At 41.7% G+C, this 22,676-nt stretch overlaps 1 protein-coding gene across 1 annotated transcript in view; it reads right to left on the bottom strand.

The window, feature by feature from the left end:
* Nucleotides 1–9,395: 9,395 nt before the first annotated feature.
* smarcad1b (SNF2 related chromatin remodeling ATPase with DExD box 1b) overlaps nucleotides 9,396–22,676 on the bottom strand; it is a 120,232-nt gene continuing 106,951 nt past the window's right edge. The window contains exons 21-23 of the mRNA XM_084325267.1: nucleotides 20,930–21,112; nucleotides 12,117–12,226; nucleotides 9,396–11,106 (exon numbers count right to left, since the gene is read on the bottom strand). Coding sequence (XP_084181393.1) covers nucleotides 11,045–11,106; nucleotides 12,117–12,226; nucleotides 20,930–21,112 — 355 coding nt within the window. The 3' untranslated portion in view covers nucleotides 9,396–11,044. The remainder of the gene's footprint in view (nucleotides 11,107–12,116; nucleotides 12,227–20,929; nucleotides 21,113–22,676) is intronic.

The raw sequence follows: 22,676 nt of genomic DNA, 5'->3' as shown, positions 1-22,676 counted from the left end.
GCCATCTGGGCTTGCACTTTCCATGATAAAAAAAGTATCCATTTAGTTAGATAGTTCCAACACTGTCTACAGTATCTCGTGATTATTTCTCCGACTCCTGACTTAGTATAGCCTAGCTAAGCTAACTCACTCAATGAAATACTCCTGGTTCCAAGCATTCTTTTCTCGACTGACGAGTCACTGAGCTTGCTTCGAGCACTAGAAAACGCACCCCCCAGACATCATATATGAAGACCCTAATAGGCTACAATTATTTGCTTGCCCCATTTACATTGGCTGCGACGATACATTGGCTGCAGTGACGCCCACCACTGTTTGATTTGTGCGTGCCTGCAGGCTGCAGCGCTGCCACGCTCCGAATGGTAATCGCAAGAATAGGATGCATGTTGCCATCTATTACGGTGAATTAGTGCGCAAATCATTAATCATACATCAAAAACCTAATTTTATTATTATACACGATGACGATACAGAAAATTACAGAAAAATTAGAAATGCATGGCAAAAATAGCATTTATTGTCAGTATTTTAGAGACCCCCCAAAAAGTCACAAACCATGTTTTCAGGGGAGATGATGTCTCATCTAGGGGAGCCATGGCTGCCCCAGTTCCCCCATGGTTCGCACCCTGCCTAAAACTATATTTTATATTATAGCTATGGATCTAATAAGTAATAACGCTGTCGACTGTCAGTGAGTTGCTTCCAGTCAACGTGCAAAAAACAGATTGTTGCGGTGTTGACCGTCTGCCAGCTCAGACACATTCACCAGGGTCTGCAGAGGCTGTAGCCATGAATTATGAATAGATAGCGAATAAAATAAATAACGATCCTAAAAACGAGTTAACCCGTTGTTGGCATTATTCGATTGGCGGGCAATAACGAGTTAACTCGTTCTTTCTTGGCGCAGATTGTGTTAACACTCACTTTACACCATATTGTATCTATTTATTACAAAAGGATTTGCACTACACCCATAACTCATTTTTGTACCTCATTGTCTGAATTTTTTTTATTCATTGTACTTTAGTTTGTATATCTGTGTTGGGACTTTATTCTTCTTTTAACTTTTTTTCTGTATGAAGCACATTCTCAGGGGCTCATACAGAACCAATGCATTCAGCATTTCACTGTAATCTACATGTACTTTATATGTGACAAATAAAACAAAACTTGAAATATGCAGGTTACGGTATAAAGTAAAAAGTTTACAATAAAAAAAAAGAAACGACAGAATCACAAAATATAAATAATGTCCATCAATATTCATCACAGTCACACACATCACACAAGAACCCCAGGGTTCATACAGGGGACATATAAATTAATCAACAGCAATGTGCCTTCAAGTCATTAAGAATGACTTTAAATGCATCCAGTGAGACCAGCTCCCGAAGATTCTGATCTTTTTGCAACTGATTGGAATAATAATATAATAATAATAATGCAGGACCTGTTCAGAGGTCTTTAATTGGCATGCAATTATCCTCAATGTTTAGCAGTTAGCACACACAGTTAGCATGAATGAATGAAAACTTTATTTAACAGATTGCAGAATGGGTACAATGCAGTACGGCTTAATACATACAATTGTTAAGGGGATGCAGACCAGAGAAAGACGTTTGTCTTGTTTACATCAGGGTCCCCCATTTTCAATTCATAGTGTACACACACACACCGGAACACACACGCATGCATGCTTGGAAGCAGAGGGAGCAGCGTATTTAAACACCCGTTTTCCCAATTCAGTACAGAATCAGAATCAGAAAGGTCTTTATTTCAACAGTCTTTAGGGACCGATGGGAATAAGTCCTGGGAGCGAAGTACTTTTCTGAAGGATGTAGATACGTAGTAGGTAAGATGGAAGCAGACCAAGAATAGCCTTATATGAATAAAACATATGCCAGTGGTTAAGTCTACTGGTGGACAAGGCAGACCATCCAACCGGAGCACACAAAGAGCAACGGTGAGTCAGGACTTTAACATGTGTAATAATAAACCTCAGTGCTCCATGGTTGGCATTGTGAAGATGCATGTATATAACGTCACCATAGTCCAGCACAGACATAAAAGTGGGAGTGACTAGTCTCCTTTTGGCCTCAAAGGAAAAGCAAGACTTGTTTCTAAAATAAAAACTCAATTTCAACTTCCGTTTTTCCATCAATTGCTGAATGTGAGGCTCAACCCTTTCACTACCACAGTCACACTACAGAAGGTTAACCATTTACTATCACTACAGACGGTTAACCGTCTGTAGTGTGATAGTAAAGGGTTAACCTTCTGTAGTGTCGCAGTGAAAGGGTTAACCATTTGGTAGTGCTGTGGTGAAAGGGTTAAGAGAGAGAATCATCAATTACGATTCCTAGATATTTGTACTGAGATACAGACTCAATCTCACGAGCCCTGAGGAGTGGTGATAGATGGAAGGTTCACTGTGGCTTTGTCTTTGCATTTGAAAACAACATGAGTTTTGTTTTGTCAGCATTCAAAACCAGTTTTAAATCAGGGTGAGTTCGGAGATTACGTTCGTCACCAACACCGGGAGACACTAGGATTCGCCTGTTCGAATCCAGCTCCCGGCGTTGCTATCAGCTTGGCTGGCCTCTCACACTGATACAATTGGCTGTATCAGGGGGTGGGAAAGCTGAAGGGTGGGTCCTGGGCGTTGTGGACAGCGACCCCTACAGTTCGGTCGGGGCGCCTGCTCAGCGAGGGTTGGAACTGAGGAGAGATAGTGTGGCCTCCCACACGCTACACTCTCCCCGGTGAGAACCTGCGCGGCCAGGTTGGCCTGCCCCAGGCTGCACATGCGTCGGAGGAAAGCATGTGACAGTCTCCGGTCTCCCGGACCAACAGTAGGGGAAAGTACGCAACAACCAGGAAGGGTGGGATGGGAGAAAAATCGGGAAAAAGGAGGGGAAGAAAGATTTATAAAAAAAAAAAAAAAAAAAAAATGGGGTGAGTTGTACATTATTATTAACAGCATGTTGTAGCCGACAACAAGTCTGGGTTGGTGTAGACGCAGAGAGCGGTATATCACAGTATCATCAATATATATATATTATTTTATTACACACCGAAACTGTGGAACACTCTACCCAAAGTAATTAGAGATGGACTCAGTGGACCTTTACAGCATCTGAAAACACATCTTTTTAACCTGGCTTTTAACCTTCCTGCACCCCACCAATACACTGCACACATTTACCCCCTTGGGACGTTTTCTGTCCCAAAGGGACTTACCGTACTTTTCGCACTATAAGCCGCACCTGACTATAAGCCGCAGCAGCTAAATTGAATGATGTGTACATATATAAGCCGCACTGGACTATAAGCCGCAGGTGTTTTAATGTTTAATTACCATATGTAATTAGCATTGGGACACAATACTGTCGGACAAATAACAAGAATTAACTCATTTACAAGTTGTATTAAGTTTAGCAAATAAGGGAACAGATAAATAACATTTCAATGCAGTCAAAAAAGCAATATTTAGATTTGTACATTTTCGGGTTTGGTCACGTCGAGTCGCATATAAGCCGCACCGTTATATAAGCCGCAGGGTCGAAAAATGGGGGGAAAAGCCGCGGCTTATAGTCCGAAAAGTACGGTAACTTACATGTGATTTTTATATATTTTTTTATGAATATTATATATATATATTTTTTTTTAATCTCTTTATTAACTTCAGTCCTCAACATACATATCAAATATTCATTCATTTTCAGGATTTTAACCCCTTAAATACCAGTTTGTGTGATTGAAGCGTGGCTTATTTTCAAGACAAAAAAACACTAAGGGTTAATTATTTTCCATCCCATAAATGCTAATGTCATTTTTTTGGGGGTGGGATTATGAGAGCCTGGAGTGTCGAAGATTGGCAAAAAAAATAAGTTTGATACATAAAAATGTTTTGTGCAGTGACAGTGTGTAAAACACTGCATCCCTTTACCCCTTTGGTCAAAAAACTTCCCTATTGACTCCCATGTTAAACACGTCTTTTGAAAACGACGTCATTGCAGATTGAATTTAGATTTTTATAATTGTTTTCATCTAGGCCCCTTTATGGGCATTTACATATGCATGATTACAAAAAAAATTCAAGATGGCCGCATTGCGTCCTCTATTTCCGGCGGCCACAGCTTGTGTGTTTACTGCTTATATCCTGCAATGCCGTTCAAAAAATATTTTTTATCTAAAATGATTTGAGAATGTTTTATGGAGGTCTTAGTGTGGTGTGCATGCGTGTGTTGAGAAATTAATGTGTGTGCATGTGGTCATTTGCAGCCATTATGTGAAAATGGCTGCAAATGTCAAAACGCAGGCATTATGTGAAATCCGTTTGTAATAATAATAATTCATTTTATTTATATAGCGCTTCTCAATGACCCGAAGTCGCTGACAGTAGTTAGGAACATAGTAAAAACAAAAACAAAGAAACAAAAACAAAGAAACAAAAACAAAAGGAACATGAGACCATGGGGGGAACAGGGGAAGACAGCATGAGATAGCACAAAAGACAGAGCGACAGGAGACAGACATCAATCGGGTTGGAGGGGGGAGTTATGGGTGGGGGGGGGGGGTTTGAAGGCAAGGGAGAACAAGTGGGTTTTGTACTAGCCATTTTCACATAATACCTGCAAATGACCACATGCACACACATTAATTTCTCAACACACGCATGCACACCACACTAAGACCTCCATAAAAAATTCTCAAATCATTTTAGATAAAAATATGTTTTGAACGGCATTGCAGGATATAAGCAGTAAACACACAAGCTGTGGCCGCCGGAAATAGATGACGCAATGCGGCCATCTTGAAAAAATAATCATGTAATCATGGATATGTAAATGACCATAAAGGGGCCTAGATGAAAAAAAATATATATTTTTTAATTCAATCTGCAATGGCGTCGTTTTCAAAAAACGTGTTTAACATGGGAGTCAATAGGGACGTTTTTTTGACCAAAGGGAGGTCTCGTATTGTTGCAGGGCAAACTATAGACTAAAAATAAATTAAATAAAAAATGTAGACTTAATTTTTTGCCCCAGAAAAACTGCCTGACTTAATTTCAGGGGATATGCATTAAATCAAGACAAGGTTATCCCAAGTACAGTATGTACAGTATCTACAGTTGGGACGTTTTTTGTCCCAGGGGTGCAGGAAGGTTTTAACTGTACTTAGTATATTCCTTTTGTTTTAATCTTATTTAACTCTTTTATTTTATTGCTTGTATTATGCAATGTTTACTGAGTCATGCATTTTATTTTTGTGTTGTCAAAGCACTCTGGGCTTCTATCTATTGCATGAAGGGTGCAAATAGATTCGCTATCATCTCTATCTTTAATCTTTCAAAATGTTCAGTTGCTATCGCCATCAGCTCTATCTTTAATTTTTCAAAATGTTCAGTTGCTATTGCATGCACTCATCTGTGTTTCACTACACACATGAGTGCATGCTTACCAACTGTTAGTCTGCAACACTACTATCACCGACATCTAAGGAAGGGAGATCCCCCCTTGAATGGCCCTTCTAAGGTTTCTCTCCTCCACACTGCCTGTGGAGCATTCTTTCCCTATTGTTAGGTTTTAGTGAGTTTTTCCTTACCTTTGCGTGGGGTATGTCTGGGAGTGCTTGCATTCATTCATTTATTTGCATTTATTTTAAATTGGTTGGACCTTATGGTGTTCTTGTTTTGTTCTTGACTTATTGTTGTGTTTCTTCTTGACTTGTTTAAAGAAGACGTGTCCGGCCCATGGGGACATTAACGTGTGTTGTCGGGCCTTACAAATAAATTTGATTTGATTTATACATCGGAAGTAACTAGCCTTGGTGTAATTTCTGATCTCCTGTCTTTTTATGTCCCCTCACGAGCCCTAAGGTCCTCCACAGCTTATCTTTTAAATGTTCCTGGGGTGGCCTAAGGGAAAATTGGGGCATCTGCTTTAAATTTCTATGCACCACAGCTGTGGAACACAATCCCAAACAATATTAGAGGCTGGCTCAGTGGACATTTTTAAACGACAGTTGAAAACATACCTTTTATTTTTATTTTTTAATTTTTTTTTAATCTTTTTCCCCCATCCCACTGTTAGTCGTTATGCCAATTCCCAACCCCCTTCCTGGTTGTTGCGCACTTTCCCCTACTGTTGGTCCGAGAGGCCGGAGACTGTCACATGCTTTCCTCCGACGCATGTGCAGCCAGCCGGCAGCCAGCCTGGCCGCGCAGATTCTCACCGGGAGAGTGTAACGTGTGGAAGGTCGCACTACCTCTCTCCAGATCCTACCCTTGCTGAGCAGGCGCCCCGACCGAACTGTAGGGGTCGCTGTCCACAACGGCCAGGAGTGGACCCACCCACGGCTCCCCTCCCCCTAACTCAGCCAAACGGGTTAGTAAATCGATCAGCCCGAACCAAGGCAATGCTGACTCTCCGGGAGTCGAGACCGCAGCCTCTTGCATTGGTGACAAGCACAATCTCCGCTACGCCACCTGACCGCCAAAAACATACCTTTTTAATATTGCTTTTGATTAGCAACTATTTTTTTATTTTCTTTAATCATCGATTTTATCCATTTTCTTTGCTTGTGATTTTAGACTGTGTGGTTTACTTTACGTTCTCTTTTAAAATCTGTTATTACTCATTGTTTTATCTTTCTTTTATCATAATGTGAAGCACTTGGGGCTGCATCTTGTATGAAAAGTGCTATATAAATAGTTATTATTATTATAAATAAAGATTATTATTACAATTTGCATTGTAAACATTTTGGATAAGACTGTTGATATATACTGTATAGTGAACAGAAGTGATCCCAGGAATGATCCCTGGGGCACACCATTGGATACACTAAGGGAGCTAGAAGTGATACCTTCAGCCTGCATACACCGATATCTGCCTGATAGATCATTTTCAAACTAACAGTTTGTTCCGACAGTCCCAAGGAAACTATAAAAGGAAGGGTCATTACGTCATTGTGTAGCGCGTAAACGATGTCAGAATCATCCGAAATTTGTTGCATTGTTAACTAGCTAATGTTTCATATATTGGTTGATGTATATTTCCTCAGATAGCTTTTATATTTTGGATTTTAATACAGGCTTCAATAGAACTAGCACCAACGTTTGGCACCAAACCGAGCATAAAACGCTGGTATTCTGACGTGATGACCCTTCCTTCTTTTATAGTTTCCTTGGACAGTCCTACACTGATTCAATATAGCATGATCCACAGTATCAAAAGCCATAGATAGGTAAATGGAAAGGGCTGCACAGTGATGCTCGTTGGAGCCATTTGTACTCATCTATTTATTTTGATATAAATAAATGTACTATTGGTATACTTGTTTTGCAGTACCTATTTTGCACGCTGGGCGCCAGGTGTGAGCTAAGAACTTGCATTCAGGTAGGAAGTCAGGTCCAGGTGATCAAGAGTTCAAAACATTGAATCCCTATTGATTGATTGGAATTTTTTATTAACAGATTGCAGAATGGGTACAGTACAGTACAGCTCAATACACACAATTTGTTAAGGGGGTGCAGACCAGAGAAAGACTTTCATCTTGTTTACATCAGGGTCCCCCTATTTTCAATTCATAATGAGTTGAAATGAATGAATACAAATCTGATCCAATCAGATAGGGATTACAAGTTTTGAACTCCTGGGCCCAGGTGATCAAGAGTTGCATGCTGGTATCACACACTGCACCTTGCATGTAGCTTAGCAGCAGGCACTATAGCATAGCATACCAGCATGCCAGTGGGTCTTGGACTTCCTGACGGGCAGACCCCAGGTGGTAAGAGCCGGCAACTGCACCTCCTCATCCATCACGCTCAACATAGGGGCCCCCCAGGGCTGTGTTCTGAGCCCCCTCCTCTACTCCCTGTACACACATGACTGCGTAGCACAGCGGAACAACAACACCATCATCAAATTTGCTGATGACACAGTAGTGGTGGGCCTGATCTCTGCCAACGACGAAAGGGCCTACCTGGAAGAGGTAGAGAACCTGTCACAGTGGTGTCAGGAGAACTGCCTCTCCCTGAACGTCAGCAAAACAAAAGAGATGATTGTGGACTTCAGGAGGTCGGGGGTCAAGGACTACAGCCCCCTCAGCATCGACGGGGCACCGGTTGAGAGAGTGAACAGTTTCAAGTACCTCGGAGCCCACATATCCGAGGACTCGACATGGACCACACACATTGACAGTGTTGTGAAGAAGGCACGACAACGCCTCTACTTCCTCAGGCGCCTAAGGAAGTTCCAAGTCAGTCAGAAGATCCTTAGGAACTTCTACTCATGTACAATAGAGAGCATCCTGACCGGCAACATCACCTCCTGGTTTGGGAATAGCACTGCACAAGACCGTAGCAGACTACAAAGAGTGACACGTTCAGCCGAACGCACAATTGGAGGGGGGCTTCCCACCCTCCAGAACATTTACAACAAGCGGTGCAAGGGGAAGGCTAAGAGAATTATTAAGGACTCGAGCCACCCGAACAACTGCCTCTTTGAACTGCTGCGGTCAGGCAAGCGATACCGGAGTCTTAAGGCGAGCACAGAAAGACTCAGAAGAAGCTTCTATCCCCAGGCCATCAGGCTGCTAAACGAACAATAATCACTATGCAACAACCATCAAATGCACACAGCACACACACCCACACGCACACACTCACTCAAACAAACAACACACTGCAGCACCCACTCTCCACACTTTAGATCACACAAACACACTTACACTTTATATTTATTGATAAAGGATTTGCACTACAACTCGTACACCTACTGTGGATTGTACCTAAATTGCACCTCGTCCCATTTCTCCATTTCTGCCTTGCACTATATAGTATTGTATATTAGTACACTGCACAGTATTGTATATTGTATGGTAACTACGTCTATTCTGCATCGAACATTATACATATGTCTAAACTGAACACTGTGACCTAATTTTTTTTACTTCTAATTTTACTATGTTATTTTATTTCATACTTATCTTGTCTTGCACAGTCTCTGGAGCGCAACAGTAAGAAGCATTTTGTATAAAAGTATTCTGTACTTCTGTATGACAACTATTAAAGAAACTTGAAACTTGAAACTTGAAACTACATGTGGTTTTATGATTTGTCATTTGCATTGTGGATTATTGCCTACATTGACTACCTGTTGGAATTCACTTGGACATTGTAAATATGTCGTGAGCAATAAATATGCCAAAACTACCATGACGAGCTATGCGTCAATTAGCTTGTTGTCTAAAGACTAAATTAAATCATTAACTCATCATTAAATCATCCCCCTTTCAACAGGGGGAGAACAAAGGCAGATTTCCATATAAGAGGGACTTTGTTAAGAGTCCAGTGAGAGATTAAACCTTTATTTAAACTTCATTCACAGGAAACATTTAAAAAAAAAATAAGACAAGATGAGGCAAAACACAAGGTTAATCAATTATCAAAGGTGTCAAAACTTGTCAACGGTGGTGTAATAAAATCAGCTGCTAGCTTTAGAAAGAACCACATGTTGTGACTAAACCACAGTAGTTGCCAAACTTTTTTGACCAACTTACTTTTACTTCAGCATCTTCGTTTCCCTGTGAAGCACAAAGCAGGCCTGAAAACACAGATTTTCTTTGGTAGAAAATATGTTTTGCAATGTCAGAACTTGGGCTATTAACCCTTTCACTGTCACACGACAAAGGGTTAACCCTTTCACAACCACACTACAGAAGGCTAACCTTATCCTCATTTTGTAGCATAATTCAAAAACACAATTTCAGTGAAAATTATTTCTAGATGAAATATTACAAATATCTGACAATGATCATTTAGCAGTTATAAACACAGGCATATGCTGTGACAATATTAAAAAACAATATCTCACATGTACTTCTGAGAGCAGAGAGAGAGAGAAATAGATTGTAAAACAGGCTTTCCATCCTTCTCTCCCTCTTTCTCTCAACGTACCCTTCCATCTCCAGAAGACAAAATGCTGTCCAACCTCCGTTCACCATGTGTGTGTGTGTGTGTGTGTGTGTGTGTGCTGCTACAATGCTATAACGCAGTGTGGAGATAGTTCTGGCAATGTGAGACTGGTGTACGTGTGGCTGTGCAAAAAGGCTGTTAGAACTAGGGATGCACCGATCCAACTTTTTCAGTCCCGATACCGATACCTGGCTTTGGGTATCGGCCGATACCGAGTACCGATCCAATACCCATAACATTATCTGATATATTCTTTTTTTTAATCTAACCCTAACTAGTCCTAATATACTAAGCTACACTGTAGCACTCAACACTTTGATGAACATTGTTACTCAGCTGATAGAGTTGTGCCCTTCCTGCTGACTTACAGAACTTGTAAGTCGCTTTGGATAAAAGAGTCAGCTAAATGACTAAATGTAATGTAAATACCCATTGTTCAATTAATAAACTGTGTGCCTCACTGTGTGGAAGAGACTGGGATCATTATTTTGTGCAAGGCAACATCAGGCTTGACTTAAAACATTACTTCCCTAACTTAGTGAAACTAAATGTAACAAATAGATATAAATGTACTGAATTGTTATTTATAATTTTATTTATTTATTATATAAAACATAATTTTTTTATCCGATATATATATATATTTTTTTTTACCGATACCCGATCCAGCTATTTCAGTCATATCGGGGCCGATATCCGATATCAATATCAGATCGGTGCATCCCTAGTTAGAACAGCTACAGGAAAAAGGGCTGGGAAACGTCTGTGAACAGTCTATGATCTGGTGGACGAGGAGAACCGGAGTGGATCTACAGTTGGGTTGATACGTTTTGATGAAACGGGTGGACGGGGACGCGTGACATGATCAGGAGGAACAGGAAGTTGCCCAAATATGGATACGGGAAGCTGCTGTGGTTAGGAGAGAGGGGGAAAGGAAGAGCAGAGAGTGAGAACCAGAGAGAGGGAAGGGAGCTGAAGGGACATGAGGTGGGTGTGGCCTGGTGGTCAGTGGGTGTGGCCTGGTGGTCAGCCTGGGGGCGGAGCAGGGGAACTGAAGATGGTTCACAGCCCCAGTGAAGTCTTCAGGAGTGCTGCCATGTCATCTGGGATGGAGTCTTCACTCCCTGGAAAACAAACACAGCTCTGTCTTAGAGACCAACACAGCTCTGTCTTAGAGACAAACACGGCTCTGTCAAACACAGCTCTGTCTTAGAGACAAACACGGCTCTGTCTTAAAGACAAACACAGCTCTGTCTTAGAGACAAACACAGCTCTGTCTTAAAGACAAACACAGCTCTGTCTTAGAGACAAACACAGCTCTGTCTTAAAGACAAACACAGCTCTGTCTTAGAGACAAACACAGCTCTGTCTTAAAGACAAACACAGCTCTGTCTTAAAGACAAACACAGCTCTGTCTTAGAGACAAACACAGCTCTGTCTTAAAGACAAACAGAGCTCTGTCTTAGAGACAAACACAGCTCTGTCTTAGAGACAAACACGGCTCTGTCTTAAAGACAAACACAGCTCTGTCTTAGAGACAAACACAGCTCTGTCTTAAAGACAAACACAGCTCTGTCTTAGAGACAAACACAGCTCTGTCTTAAAGACAAACACAGCTCTGTCTTAAAGACAAACACAGCTCTGTCTTAGAGACAAACACAGCTCTGTCTTAAAGACAAACAGAGCTCTGTCTTAGAGACAAACACAGCTCTGTCTTAGAGACAAACACGGCTCTGTCTTAAAGACAAACACAGCTCTGTCTTAGAGACAAACACAGCTCTGTCTTAGAGACAAACACGGCTGTCTTAAAGACAAACACAGCTCTGTCTTAGAGACAAACACAGCTCTGTCTTAAAGACAAACACAGCTCTGTCTTAGAGAAGACAAACACAGCTCTGTCTTAGAGACAAACACAGCTCTGTCTTAGAGACGAACACAGCTCCTTAAGTGTCCCTTAATGAGCGTAGTAAAGATAAGATAAGTGTCCCTTTAATGTGTGTAGTAAAGATAAGATAAGTGTTCCTTTAATGAGCGTAGTAAAGACAAGATAAGATAGACCTTTATTCAACCCTTAGGGAAGTTCAGGTGTCAAGAATAAAATATAACAATAAAGATGGTGTGTTGAGGGTTTTACCGTCCTGGGTAGCAGTCATGTCCTGTTCCAGTTGGAGTTTGTTCTTTCCCATGTTGAGGATGGTTTCTTCAATGGAGTCCTGAGACACCAGCTTAATCACCCTCACCACTCTGAGGGACAGAGACACCAGTTTAATCACCCTCACCACTCTGAGGGACAGAGACACCAGTTTAATCACCTCACCGCTCTGAGGGACAGAGGACACACGGCAGACTTTTATTTTCTTTCGAATACCACCCCCGACTCCCGAGGCTCTAGCTCTGTTAATCATTTGGCGATCTCAAAAATTATTGGAGGGTTGTAACCAATGAGTGTGGCTTTCCAATGATACCCCACATGGGGATCAGTGGCGTCGTTAGCCCTGGGCTTCCGGGGCTTTAGCCCTGGGCTTCCGGGGCTTTAGCCCCGGATGTTATTCTCCTAGCCCCGGATCTAAAAAAAAATAAAAAATAAAATAATTGTTTACATTTTTTTTTTTTTTAACTTTACTTTTTTTTTTTTTTTGTATGTCAGCATCCCAGCATTTGGTATTTTTTGTTGGTTTTTAGTACTTTTAAACATTTTTAGTAAGTAGTTTTCATTTGATCCTATAATTCTTTCATTCACCGATTTGTGGACTTTTTTTTAGTGTCCTGAAAGGCGCCTTATAAATCAAATGCATTATTATTATTATTATTATTATTATTATTATTATTATTATTATTATTATTATTATTATTATTATTATTATTATTATTATTATTATTATTATTATTATCATCCAGGAGGGAAAAGACACTTTGGATAGTAGGGACTGCATCTCTGCCTGTCCTGACCAGGAAACGCTTTGCAACTGTGATCTCCTCTGGCAATAGTTGGATATTGTAATGTGTGGCGAGGGGTTGCAGCAATTCCACTGAGAGAAACTGGTCTGAGGCTGGATAACATGCCTGTATGCCTCTCATAAGTTGTTATCCAACTCATGAGAACCTGCTCTCAAGCTCTTGCAGCATTCTGTCGACGACTGGATAGAACAGTCTCTGTCTCAGCTGATCTCCTGAGCTGAGGTCTGAGCTTGTGCCACTAGATGACTCAACTACATACTCGTCCATCCTTTTCTGCTTCGTCCTTTGGCTGGTAGTATGTTCCTCAATCCAAAGGCCATTACATATGGCCTTTGTCCTGTCATACATGTCCACTGCCATCTCTGAGGTGCGATAACCTTTGAGTGTGTCCTGCACTGTGCTTTTAAATAGTACAGATATTGAAGATGTGCACTTTAACGCAGCAGCACCTGGAGCCATCCATACCCATGTCCAGTGTCCTATAATAAGCTTTAATCGAACCTCGGATAGTCTGGTTGGTTTGGGGTGGTGTGAAAGCTCATTCACTCTTGCAAGTGAACCCTGCTGCGGTTCATTTGAGATGTGAATGCAAAGCGGACCAAAGGCAGGAAAAGACCCAAAAATTGAATATTTTTTTTATGAGAAGACTGAAACATATGTATATAATGAAACACACAATAGTTTTTTTTCGATTGCCTAAGCATGATTTTGAAAACGGGGCCCGGTGTTTCAAAACACACAATTAGCACAACCACACACACAATTATCAGAACACCTCAGATCCTTTGCTAAATTAAACACTTGTCAAAACCATACACTAATTTTGTTACCATATGAAACACACGTTACATAATGTCTTAATTCTGTTTGAACCAGTTACACACACTGCTGTGCTTAACCTAAAACACATTTAGCAATTCTACTTCTCAGTGATTAGAGTACTGTAAGTGAAGTACGCAGAGAATGTGCAAATATACAATAAATTCACACAAGACCAATGCTGTAGACTGATGAAAATATAATTTATTTATCTACATATACCCAAATCAATGATGCAGACTGATGAAAAAAATAACATTTTCTCTCCATATACCCAAATCAATGATGCAGACTGATGAAAATATAAATGTTCTCTCCATATAACCAAATCAGTCAACATTTCAACATGGAGAATCACAACAATACATGTCCCAGTTTTCATGCTACTATGTGCATAACACTGTAAGCTCAGCAAATATCAGACAAACATAAAATACTGTATCCAGTACAGGTTAAAATTACAGTAACAATTTTTTTTTGAATTTTTTTTAACAGAAAATACTAGACATTATCTCTTTGCCTAGCTGGATCTGGCAAGATAGTTTTTTGTTGTGATTCTCCATGTTGACATGTTGACTGATTTGGGAAAATGGGAGAAAATGTATATTTTCATCAGTCTGCATCATTGGTTGTCTTGTGTAGTGTTTGGTGAATGTATTGTATATTTTCACGTTCTCTGTGTACAGTACTTCACTCTCCTTCCATTTTGGTTGAAGACAGGTGAACTCACCTGCTGCATTTTTATAGTGCTTAAACCTGATTGTGTATCTACAATTAAGCAATGGTGTGTTTGTGCATCTGATGGCTGTGTTTAACCAATTGACTCATATGTGTGGTAGTTTGACATTCTGTATCTAATGTAATGCAAGTGTGTTTAGTGTTTTGCAAATCACTGTGTGTATTGTTTTGCAAAAAGTGAGGCTGACATTGTAGGGGTGCAAATCTGGGCATATATTTTGCTCCTTGAGTGTAAGGTTTTGATAATTGTGTAATACTTTTGATTTGAGTGTTTATGCAATTGAAGAAAACTGTAAAGACTAGAGATGAACTGTTTATTTATTTTGTACATAGGCTGTGCACATGTTTGTTTGTTTGTTTATTTGCTTATGTGTATGATTCTTAACACTTTGGGTGCCGGGAAACGCTTAAACACGTCATTCCCGGCCATGCTCAAGTTGCCGAAGACGCTTTACAGTGTCTTTGATATCAATATTTCAAAAATCTGGGATCGGATTCATATGTCCCCTCCGCTGGCCTGAGATCCACCAGGAGGACCCACTGAGCTCTCTGGCAGTTCAGGAGCGCCATCTGGTGGCCGATCGGCGCAATCGCTTAACAGGAAGTGCCGTAGAGGTTGTGCTGGACGGCCGTATTACTTCCGGGCACTCGGTACATGTCCCGGGACTTTGGCTCGTCACACTACATAGCGATCGATTGCCAATAACTCGATAAACAACATGATTTGGACGTATATACCATTATACAAGCTGGAGATGGACCGGGTAAATCTACATCCCATAATGATACAATTTCTACTCTACGATGATCGCCCAACGGCGCGCGGAGACTGGGGTGAGTTTTAGCGTGTAAAGTTACCGTCTTCGATACTAACTGCTATTATCAACATTTGACCCACATTAGATGATTGGTATAACGCTGCCCACGGAATTATAAACGCCCCCTAGCCCATCCGGTCAACATCAGATGACGTGTAGTAACTTCTAGAAGTACGTCTAGTTGGAATTTTTTATATCGCGCTGATTGCCATAAAACTGTATTGCATCATCAATATAATGTATTTGGGGCTATAGATCACGTTCTGGAGAAAGCTGCAGAAAGAGATGAAAACATACTTATACATTAGACCATACTTTACTATGAATATGTGAATGAAAAGGTTTAACGTTGCTACACAATGAACAATACATATAGGACTTTGAATGGGCCCTAATAATGGCAATGTAGCAATAGAATTTAAAAAGTTATAGCCCTGCAAAGAAGGGGACTTTCTCTATAGACAAATAGAGCCGGCAACCTACGGTTGATAATGAATTTAACCCATGGCAGCCAAAGTGTTAACTGTTTTTATTTTGTTATTGGTGTATATGTGTATGTATGTACAGTATATGTATATATATATATATATATATATATATATATATATATATATATATATATATATGTGTATATATGTATATTTGTACTCCTGTTGGGGCTTCTTGGACCAGATCAATGTTTTATCTGGCTAAATAAATAAATAAATAAGTGACCCCCCCCCCTCCATCCCCCTGGGCTGAAGCCCCCAATGTTTTCTAACCCTAAAAACGCCCCTGATGGGGATGAGCGAATCAGGGATCTAGGTGAAAAGTCACAAGCGAAAACAGGAAGAGAAAAAAACGTGGAATGCATTGGAGTCAATGAGAAAACTGAAACCTGCAGAGCTTTTATTTTTTTTTCCAGTTGACCAAAATCGCTCCTAATCACTCATTTCTGAAACGGATTTGAAATTTGGACATGTACTACACAAGACTCAGGCTATGGACCCTGGGTGTTTTCCAGCTCATACAAATCTTTTGGATAATACTACTTCTGGATATTGCAACAGCTACAGAAAAACGTTAGTAACAAGTTTGTCTACAACCCAAGTTCCGACCTATGTTACTCTATTTCATTAGCACTAAAAGTGAAATTTCTTTATTGTATCAGAAACCTCAGAATGTTATCTTTCTTTTTTTTATCCGCTTTTTCTCCCCATTTCTTCTATTTTTCTCCCATCCCAATTTTGTGTATCCAATTCTACCCTCCCCTGTCTTGAACGTTGCTAGACTATGCCTCCCACTGGTTGGCTGTAGTGAGGACAGAAGCCTTGCATCACGTGTCCCCTCCGGTACACAAGGAGGCAGCCTGTCGCATCTTTTCACCGCAGCAGCTCGAACTCTCAGTGGCGAGGAGTAACGCGTGGGAGGCTCATGGTGCCCCCGCTACTTCCTGCTTCCACCGCACCGGCGTCACCAAACCGACCCGTAGGAGTCGCTGTCCACAACGTCCAATCCCCACCCACCGGCTTTCCCACCCTCTAACACTTGCCAATTGTGTTAGTATGAACGACCGGCCAGCCGGTAGCAACGCCGAGAGCTGGGCTCGAACCCAGCGTCTCCTGCGTTAGTGGCGAGCGCCTTGCCCACTGCGCCAATCAGCTGCCAGAATGTTATCTTTCAAATGCATGTGCTATAAGTATAAAGTATAGTATTTTGGTTTGCAAAAAAAGTATGCAGTCCTCAAAAACTAAAACTAAAATGGCCACTTTTGGGGGCGCCTGTTAAGAGTTTAATCACCTCACCGCTCTGAGGGACTGACACACTGAGACACCAGTTTAATCACCTCACGCTCTGAGGGACAGAGACACTGAGACACCAGTTTAATCACCTCACCGCTCTGAGGGACAGACACACTGAGACACCAGTTTAATCACCTCACGCTCTGAGGGACAGACACACTGAGACACCAGTTTAATCACCTCACGCTCTGAGGGACAGACACACTGAGACACCAGTTTAATCACCTCACACTCTGAGGGACAGACACACTGAGACACCAGTTTAATCACCTCACGCTCTGAGGGACAGAGACACTGAGACACCAGTTTAATCACCTCACGCTCTGAGGGACAGAGACACTGAGACACCAGTTTAATCACCTCACGCTCTGAAGGACAGAGACACTGAGACACCAGTTTAATCACCTCACGCTCTGAGGGACTGAGACACTGAGACACCAGTTTAATCACCTCACGCTCTGAAGGACAGAGACACTGAGACACCAGTTTAATCACCTCACGCTCTGAAGGACAGAGACACTGAGACACCAGTTTAATCACCTCACGCTCTGAGGGACAGAGACACTGAGACACCAGTTTAATCACCTCACGCTCTGAGGGACAGAGACACTGAGACACCAGTTTAATCACCTCACACTCTGAGGGACAGAGACACTGAGACACCAGTTTAATCACCTCACGCTCTGAAGGACAGAGACACTGAGACACCAGTTTAATCACCTCACGCTCTGAGGGACAGAGACACTGAGACACCAGTTTAATCACCTCACGCTCTGAGGGACAGAGACACTGAGACACCAGTTTAATCACCTCACGCTCTGAGGGACAGAGACACTGAGACACCAGTTTAATCACCTCACACTCTGAGGGACAGACACACTGAGACACCAGTTTAATCACCTCACACTCTGAGGGACAGAGACACTGAGACACCAGTTTAATCACCTCACGCTCTGAGGGACAGAGACACTGAGACACCAGTTTAATCACCTCACACTCTGGACAGACACTGGTCATGAAACCTATACCTAATATGATGGACATAGATAATAAGAGGAACATATGTAGCACAAAGATAGCAAGATATGTGCACCAAATGCAATTTCAACCAAATTTACATTGGGAGAGATAATCTAGGATAAGATTTTAACTGCAGTATCTCACTCTGACCACCTCCCTCCTTGGGCCAATCAATATAATTTAGTGGCCAGTCGTGTCTGAGATCACATCTGAAGGAGATATGAACAGACCACCTCTCTGAGATCAGTCAGTATAATAATGTGCCACCTCACTGAGACCAGTCAGTATAATAACAATGTACCACCTCACTGAGATCAGTCAGTATAATAACAATGTACCACCTCACTGAGATCAGTCAGTATAATAACAATGTACCACCTCACTGAGACCAGTCAGTATAATAACAATGTACCACCTCACTGAGATCAGTCAGTATAATAACAATGTACCACCTCACTGAGACCAGTCAGTATAATAACAATGTACCACCTCACTGAGATCAGTCAGTATAATAACAATGTACCACCTCACTGAGATCAGTCAGTATAATAACAATGTACCATCTCACTGAGACCAGTCAGTATAATAACAATGTACCACCTCACTGAGATCAGTCAGTATAATAACAATGTACCACCTCACTGAGATCAGTCAGTATAATAACAATGTACCACCTCACTGAGATCAGTCAGTATAATAACAATGTACCACCTCACTGAGATCAGTCAGTATAATAACAATGTACCACCTCACTGAGATCAGTCAGTATAATAACAATGTACCACCTCACTGAGACCAGTCAGTATAATAACAATGTACCACCTCACTGAGATCAGTCAGTATAATAACAATGTACCACCTCACTGAGACCAGTCAGTATAATAACAATGTACCACCTCACTGAGATCAGTCAGTATAATAACAATGTACCACCTCACTGAGACCAGTCAGTATAATGTTGTAACCCTGATAGGGCTGACCTCGAATAGTCGACTAATAGATTGAAAGGAGCCGTAGTCGACTGCCAACCTCTTAGTCTAATGCAATTTATTTTTAATAATAATTATATTATATATATATTTTTTTAAATCATTCTTTCCAAAAGCAATGAGGCCTAGAAACGTGGCTAACACTAATGGTGCGCATACCAGCGAGGCGAACTGCCTAAGAAAACGGGCACAGAGGCACTGAAAGAGGATTTCACCCATCTAATGAACACACTAGAGTAGACAAAATCAAGATGTATCCATCAGTGGACCAATTGCATGCTTTCGCAGAGGACAAGAAGCCTTCCGTCGACTCCTTCAGACATTAACACATTGGTTGCCAACAACGAGATTTCTCGTTATTTCTCGCCATGCCATGGTTGCCAATAATTCGATTTCTCGTTATTTAATCGTTATTTATTTTATTAGCGATATCCATTCATTTTTCATCCGTCCAGCCTGACGTTATCATTGGGAATGGCTCTGAGCTCGAAAATGGCAAATACCGCCCCCTATCGTCTCCCGGATGGTAATGCACATCATTGGATTGGATTGAGTGGCCATGTGCATCAGAGAAAAACTCCGGTCCAGGGTTTCCCCATCTCTGGCAAGCAGTGTCTGTTACCACATTCACTGGGGAGGCTCGGAGCAGCTTTCGATTATGCGTTTCGGACTATAACGTTGGATCAATAAACGCGATCAATATTTGGAATGGCGATCAGGAATTGGATTAATCTTTTCGCAGAACATCTGATCTGAGGTAAGGACTCTATGTTACCAGTTTTGGGTTAATCAGAGTTGTTTTTCACAGCGTTCACAACGTGTGTGGCGTTAGGCGATGAGCGCGGCACGAATAATTGATTTTTCAGCCCGCTTTTGTATCGTGCATAAGAACACAAATACTCTCGATAATCTAGCGTTTATTTGAAAACGATTCATAAATCAGCCGGAAAATGACAACATGTTTTGTGTATTCCAGTAAATGGCTATTATCGCGGAATATTTTTTTCTTTCTAGAAATCTCCAAAACTATACTCTTATTCAAAACGGTATAAAACGGAAATGTACCGATGAAAAAACAATCCGTTTCGTACATATTGACTGCAAGCAAGTCATTGATAAGCGATGGGTGTATTAGACACATAGCCATCATTTAAGATATAGTTTAATCGCTCGCAAATGTGCTCGTCCTCCCATTGATTAACGTGCTGGCATCCAAGCGATAAATCGTCATATCCGGCTAGCACACAATGTGTTAAGCACCCCCCACAGCCCAAATGGAATGATACAAATTATTATAAATTCTTTTTTAATTATACTTTTTTTAATAAATGTTTTATTCAGGGGGGTAGTCGACTACCAGTCGACTATCTGCAAATTTCGGCCAATCAAAGTCGACTATCCAAATCCTTAGTCGGGGGGACATAGCCCTAAAATCCTGGTAAAATGCACCCTCCCTTCAATGTTTGATTGAAATGGAAGCGGTGGTGTCTGTGTGTTGCTGACCTGGTCTAGGGATGGGCATTTTAAGAAGAATCCAGATCGATTGATTGCATGCTATACTCGAGTGATCGTGTATTACTAAAAACAATAAAAAAAATTATAATATATATATATATATATTTTTTAATATTTTTATTTTAATTTTGTACTTAATAATTTTGTTCTTAGTTTAATTAAGGAAACCAACAAACAGTTATAATTTTACACATACACGTGAAAAGAATATGTAAAAAAATTAAAATAAATAAAAAAGAATTAATAAAAAAACTAAAATCATAAAAATTATTAATAATTTAAGATCGATTTTTCATGCTCATCCCTAACCGGGTCTGTCCGAGGCGGTGGCAGCGGTCCTCGGCCTGCTTGTCGTTGTAGGGGTTATAGTCCATGTCGTGCAGGATCACCACGTTAGCCGAGGTCAGGTTGATGCCCAGACCTCCAGCCTTGGTGGACAGCAGGAACACCAGGATGGCAGGCTGGGTGTTGAACTCATCGATCAAGCCCATCCTGCAACGCAGCACAGGAAGTGACACGTTAGACGTTAGGGGGGGGGGGGGGGGGGGGGGGGGGTCTTTGGGAACAAATGTAGTTCTTGTTTGTAGTCCAGATGACAAGACCATGATATGGAAACTTTGGAAGAGGGGGGAGGGGGGTGAACTGAGAGTGTCTGTTGTCTCATTCTGTTGAATGGACCAACCTCTCTCTCAGCAGACAGTAGTCTCTCTCTCTCTCTCTCTCAGCAGACAGTAGTCTCTCTCTCTCTCTCAGCAGACAGTAGTCTCTCTCTCTCAGCAGACAGTAGTCTCTCTCTCTCAGCAGACAGTAGTCTCTCTCTCTCTCAGCAGACAGTAGTCTCTCTCTCTCAGCAGACAGTAGTCTCTCTCTCTCAGCAGACAGTAGTCTCTCTCTCTCAGCAGACAGTAGTCTTCTCTCTCAGCAGACAGTAGTCTCTCTCTCAGCAGACAGTAGTCTCTCTCTCTCAGCAGACAGTAGTCTCTCTCTCTCAGCAGACAGTAGTCTCTCTCTCTCAGCAGACAGTAGTCTCTCTCTCTCAGCAGACAGTAGTCTTTCTCTCTCTCAGCAGACAGTAGTCTCTCTCTCAGCAGACAGTAGTCTCTCTCTCTCTCTCAGCAGACAGTAGTCTCTCTCTCTCTCTCTCTCTCTCAGCAGACAGTAGTCTCTCTCTCTCTCAGCAGACAGTAGTCTCTCTCTCTCAGCAGACAGTAGTCTCTCTCTCTCTCTCAGCAGACAGTAGTCTCCCTCTCTCTCAGCAGACAGTAGTCTCTCTCTCTCTCAGCAGATAGTAGTCTCTCTCTCTCTCTCTCTATCAGTAGACAGTAGTCTCTCTCTCTCTCAGCAGACAGTAGTCTCTCTCTCTCAGCCACAGTAGTCTCTCTCTCCTCAGCAGACAGTAGTCTCTCTCTCTCAGCAGACAGTAGTCTCTCTCTCTCAGCAGACAGTAGTCTCTCTCTCTCTCTCTCAGCAGACAGTACTCTCTCTCTCTCAGCAGACAGTAGTCTCTCTCTCTCTCTCTCTCTCAGCAGACAGTACTCTCTCTCTCTCAGCAGACAGTAGTCTCTCTCTCTCTCTCAGCATAGTACCCTCTCTCTCAGCAGACAGTAGTCTCTCTCTCTCAGCAGACAGTAGTCTCTCTCTCTCTCTCTCTCTCCAGCTCAGTCTCTCTCTCTCTCAGCAGACAGTAGTCTCTCTCTCTCTCTCAGCAGACAGTAGTCTCTCTCTCTCTCTCAGCAGACAGTAGTCTTTCTCTTCTCTCTCTCTCAGCAGACAGTAGTCTCTCTCTCTCAGCAGACAGTAGTCTCTCTCTCAGCAGACAGTAGTCTCTCTCTCTCTCTCTCTCAGCAGACAGTAGTCTCTCTCTCTCAGCAGACAGTAGTCTCTCTCTCTCAGCAGACAGTAGTCTCTCTCTCTCTCTCTCTCTCTCTCTCTCTGCAGACAGTAGTCTCTCTCTCTCAGCAGACAGTAGTCTCTCTCTCTCTCTCAGCAGACAGTAGTCTCTCTCTCTCTCAGCAGACAGTAGTCTCTCTCTCTCAGCAGACAGTAGTCTCTCTCT

This window comes from Notolepis coatsorum (genome assembly GCF_963971535.1).
Source record: "Notolepis coatsorum genome assembly, chromosome: 11".
Taxonomy (NCBI): Eukaryota; Metazoa; Chordata; class Actinopteri; order Aulopiformes; family Paralepididae; genus Notolepis; species Notolepis coatsorum.
Note: the sequence above shows the minus strand (reverse complement) of the source record. Positions and strands in the feature narration are given on the sequence as shown.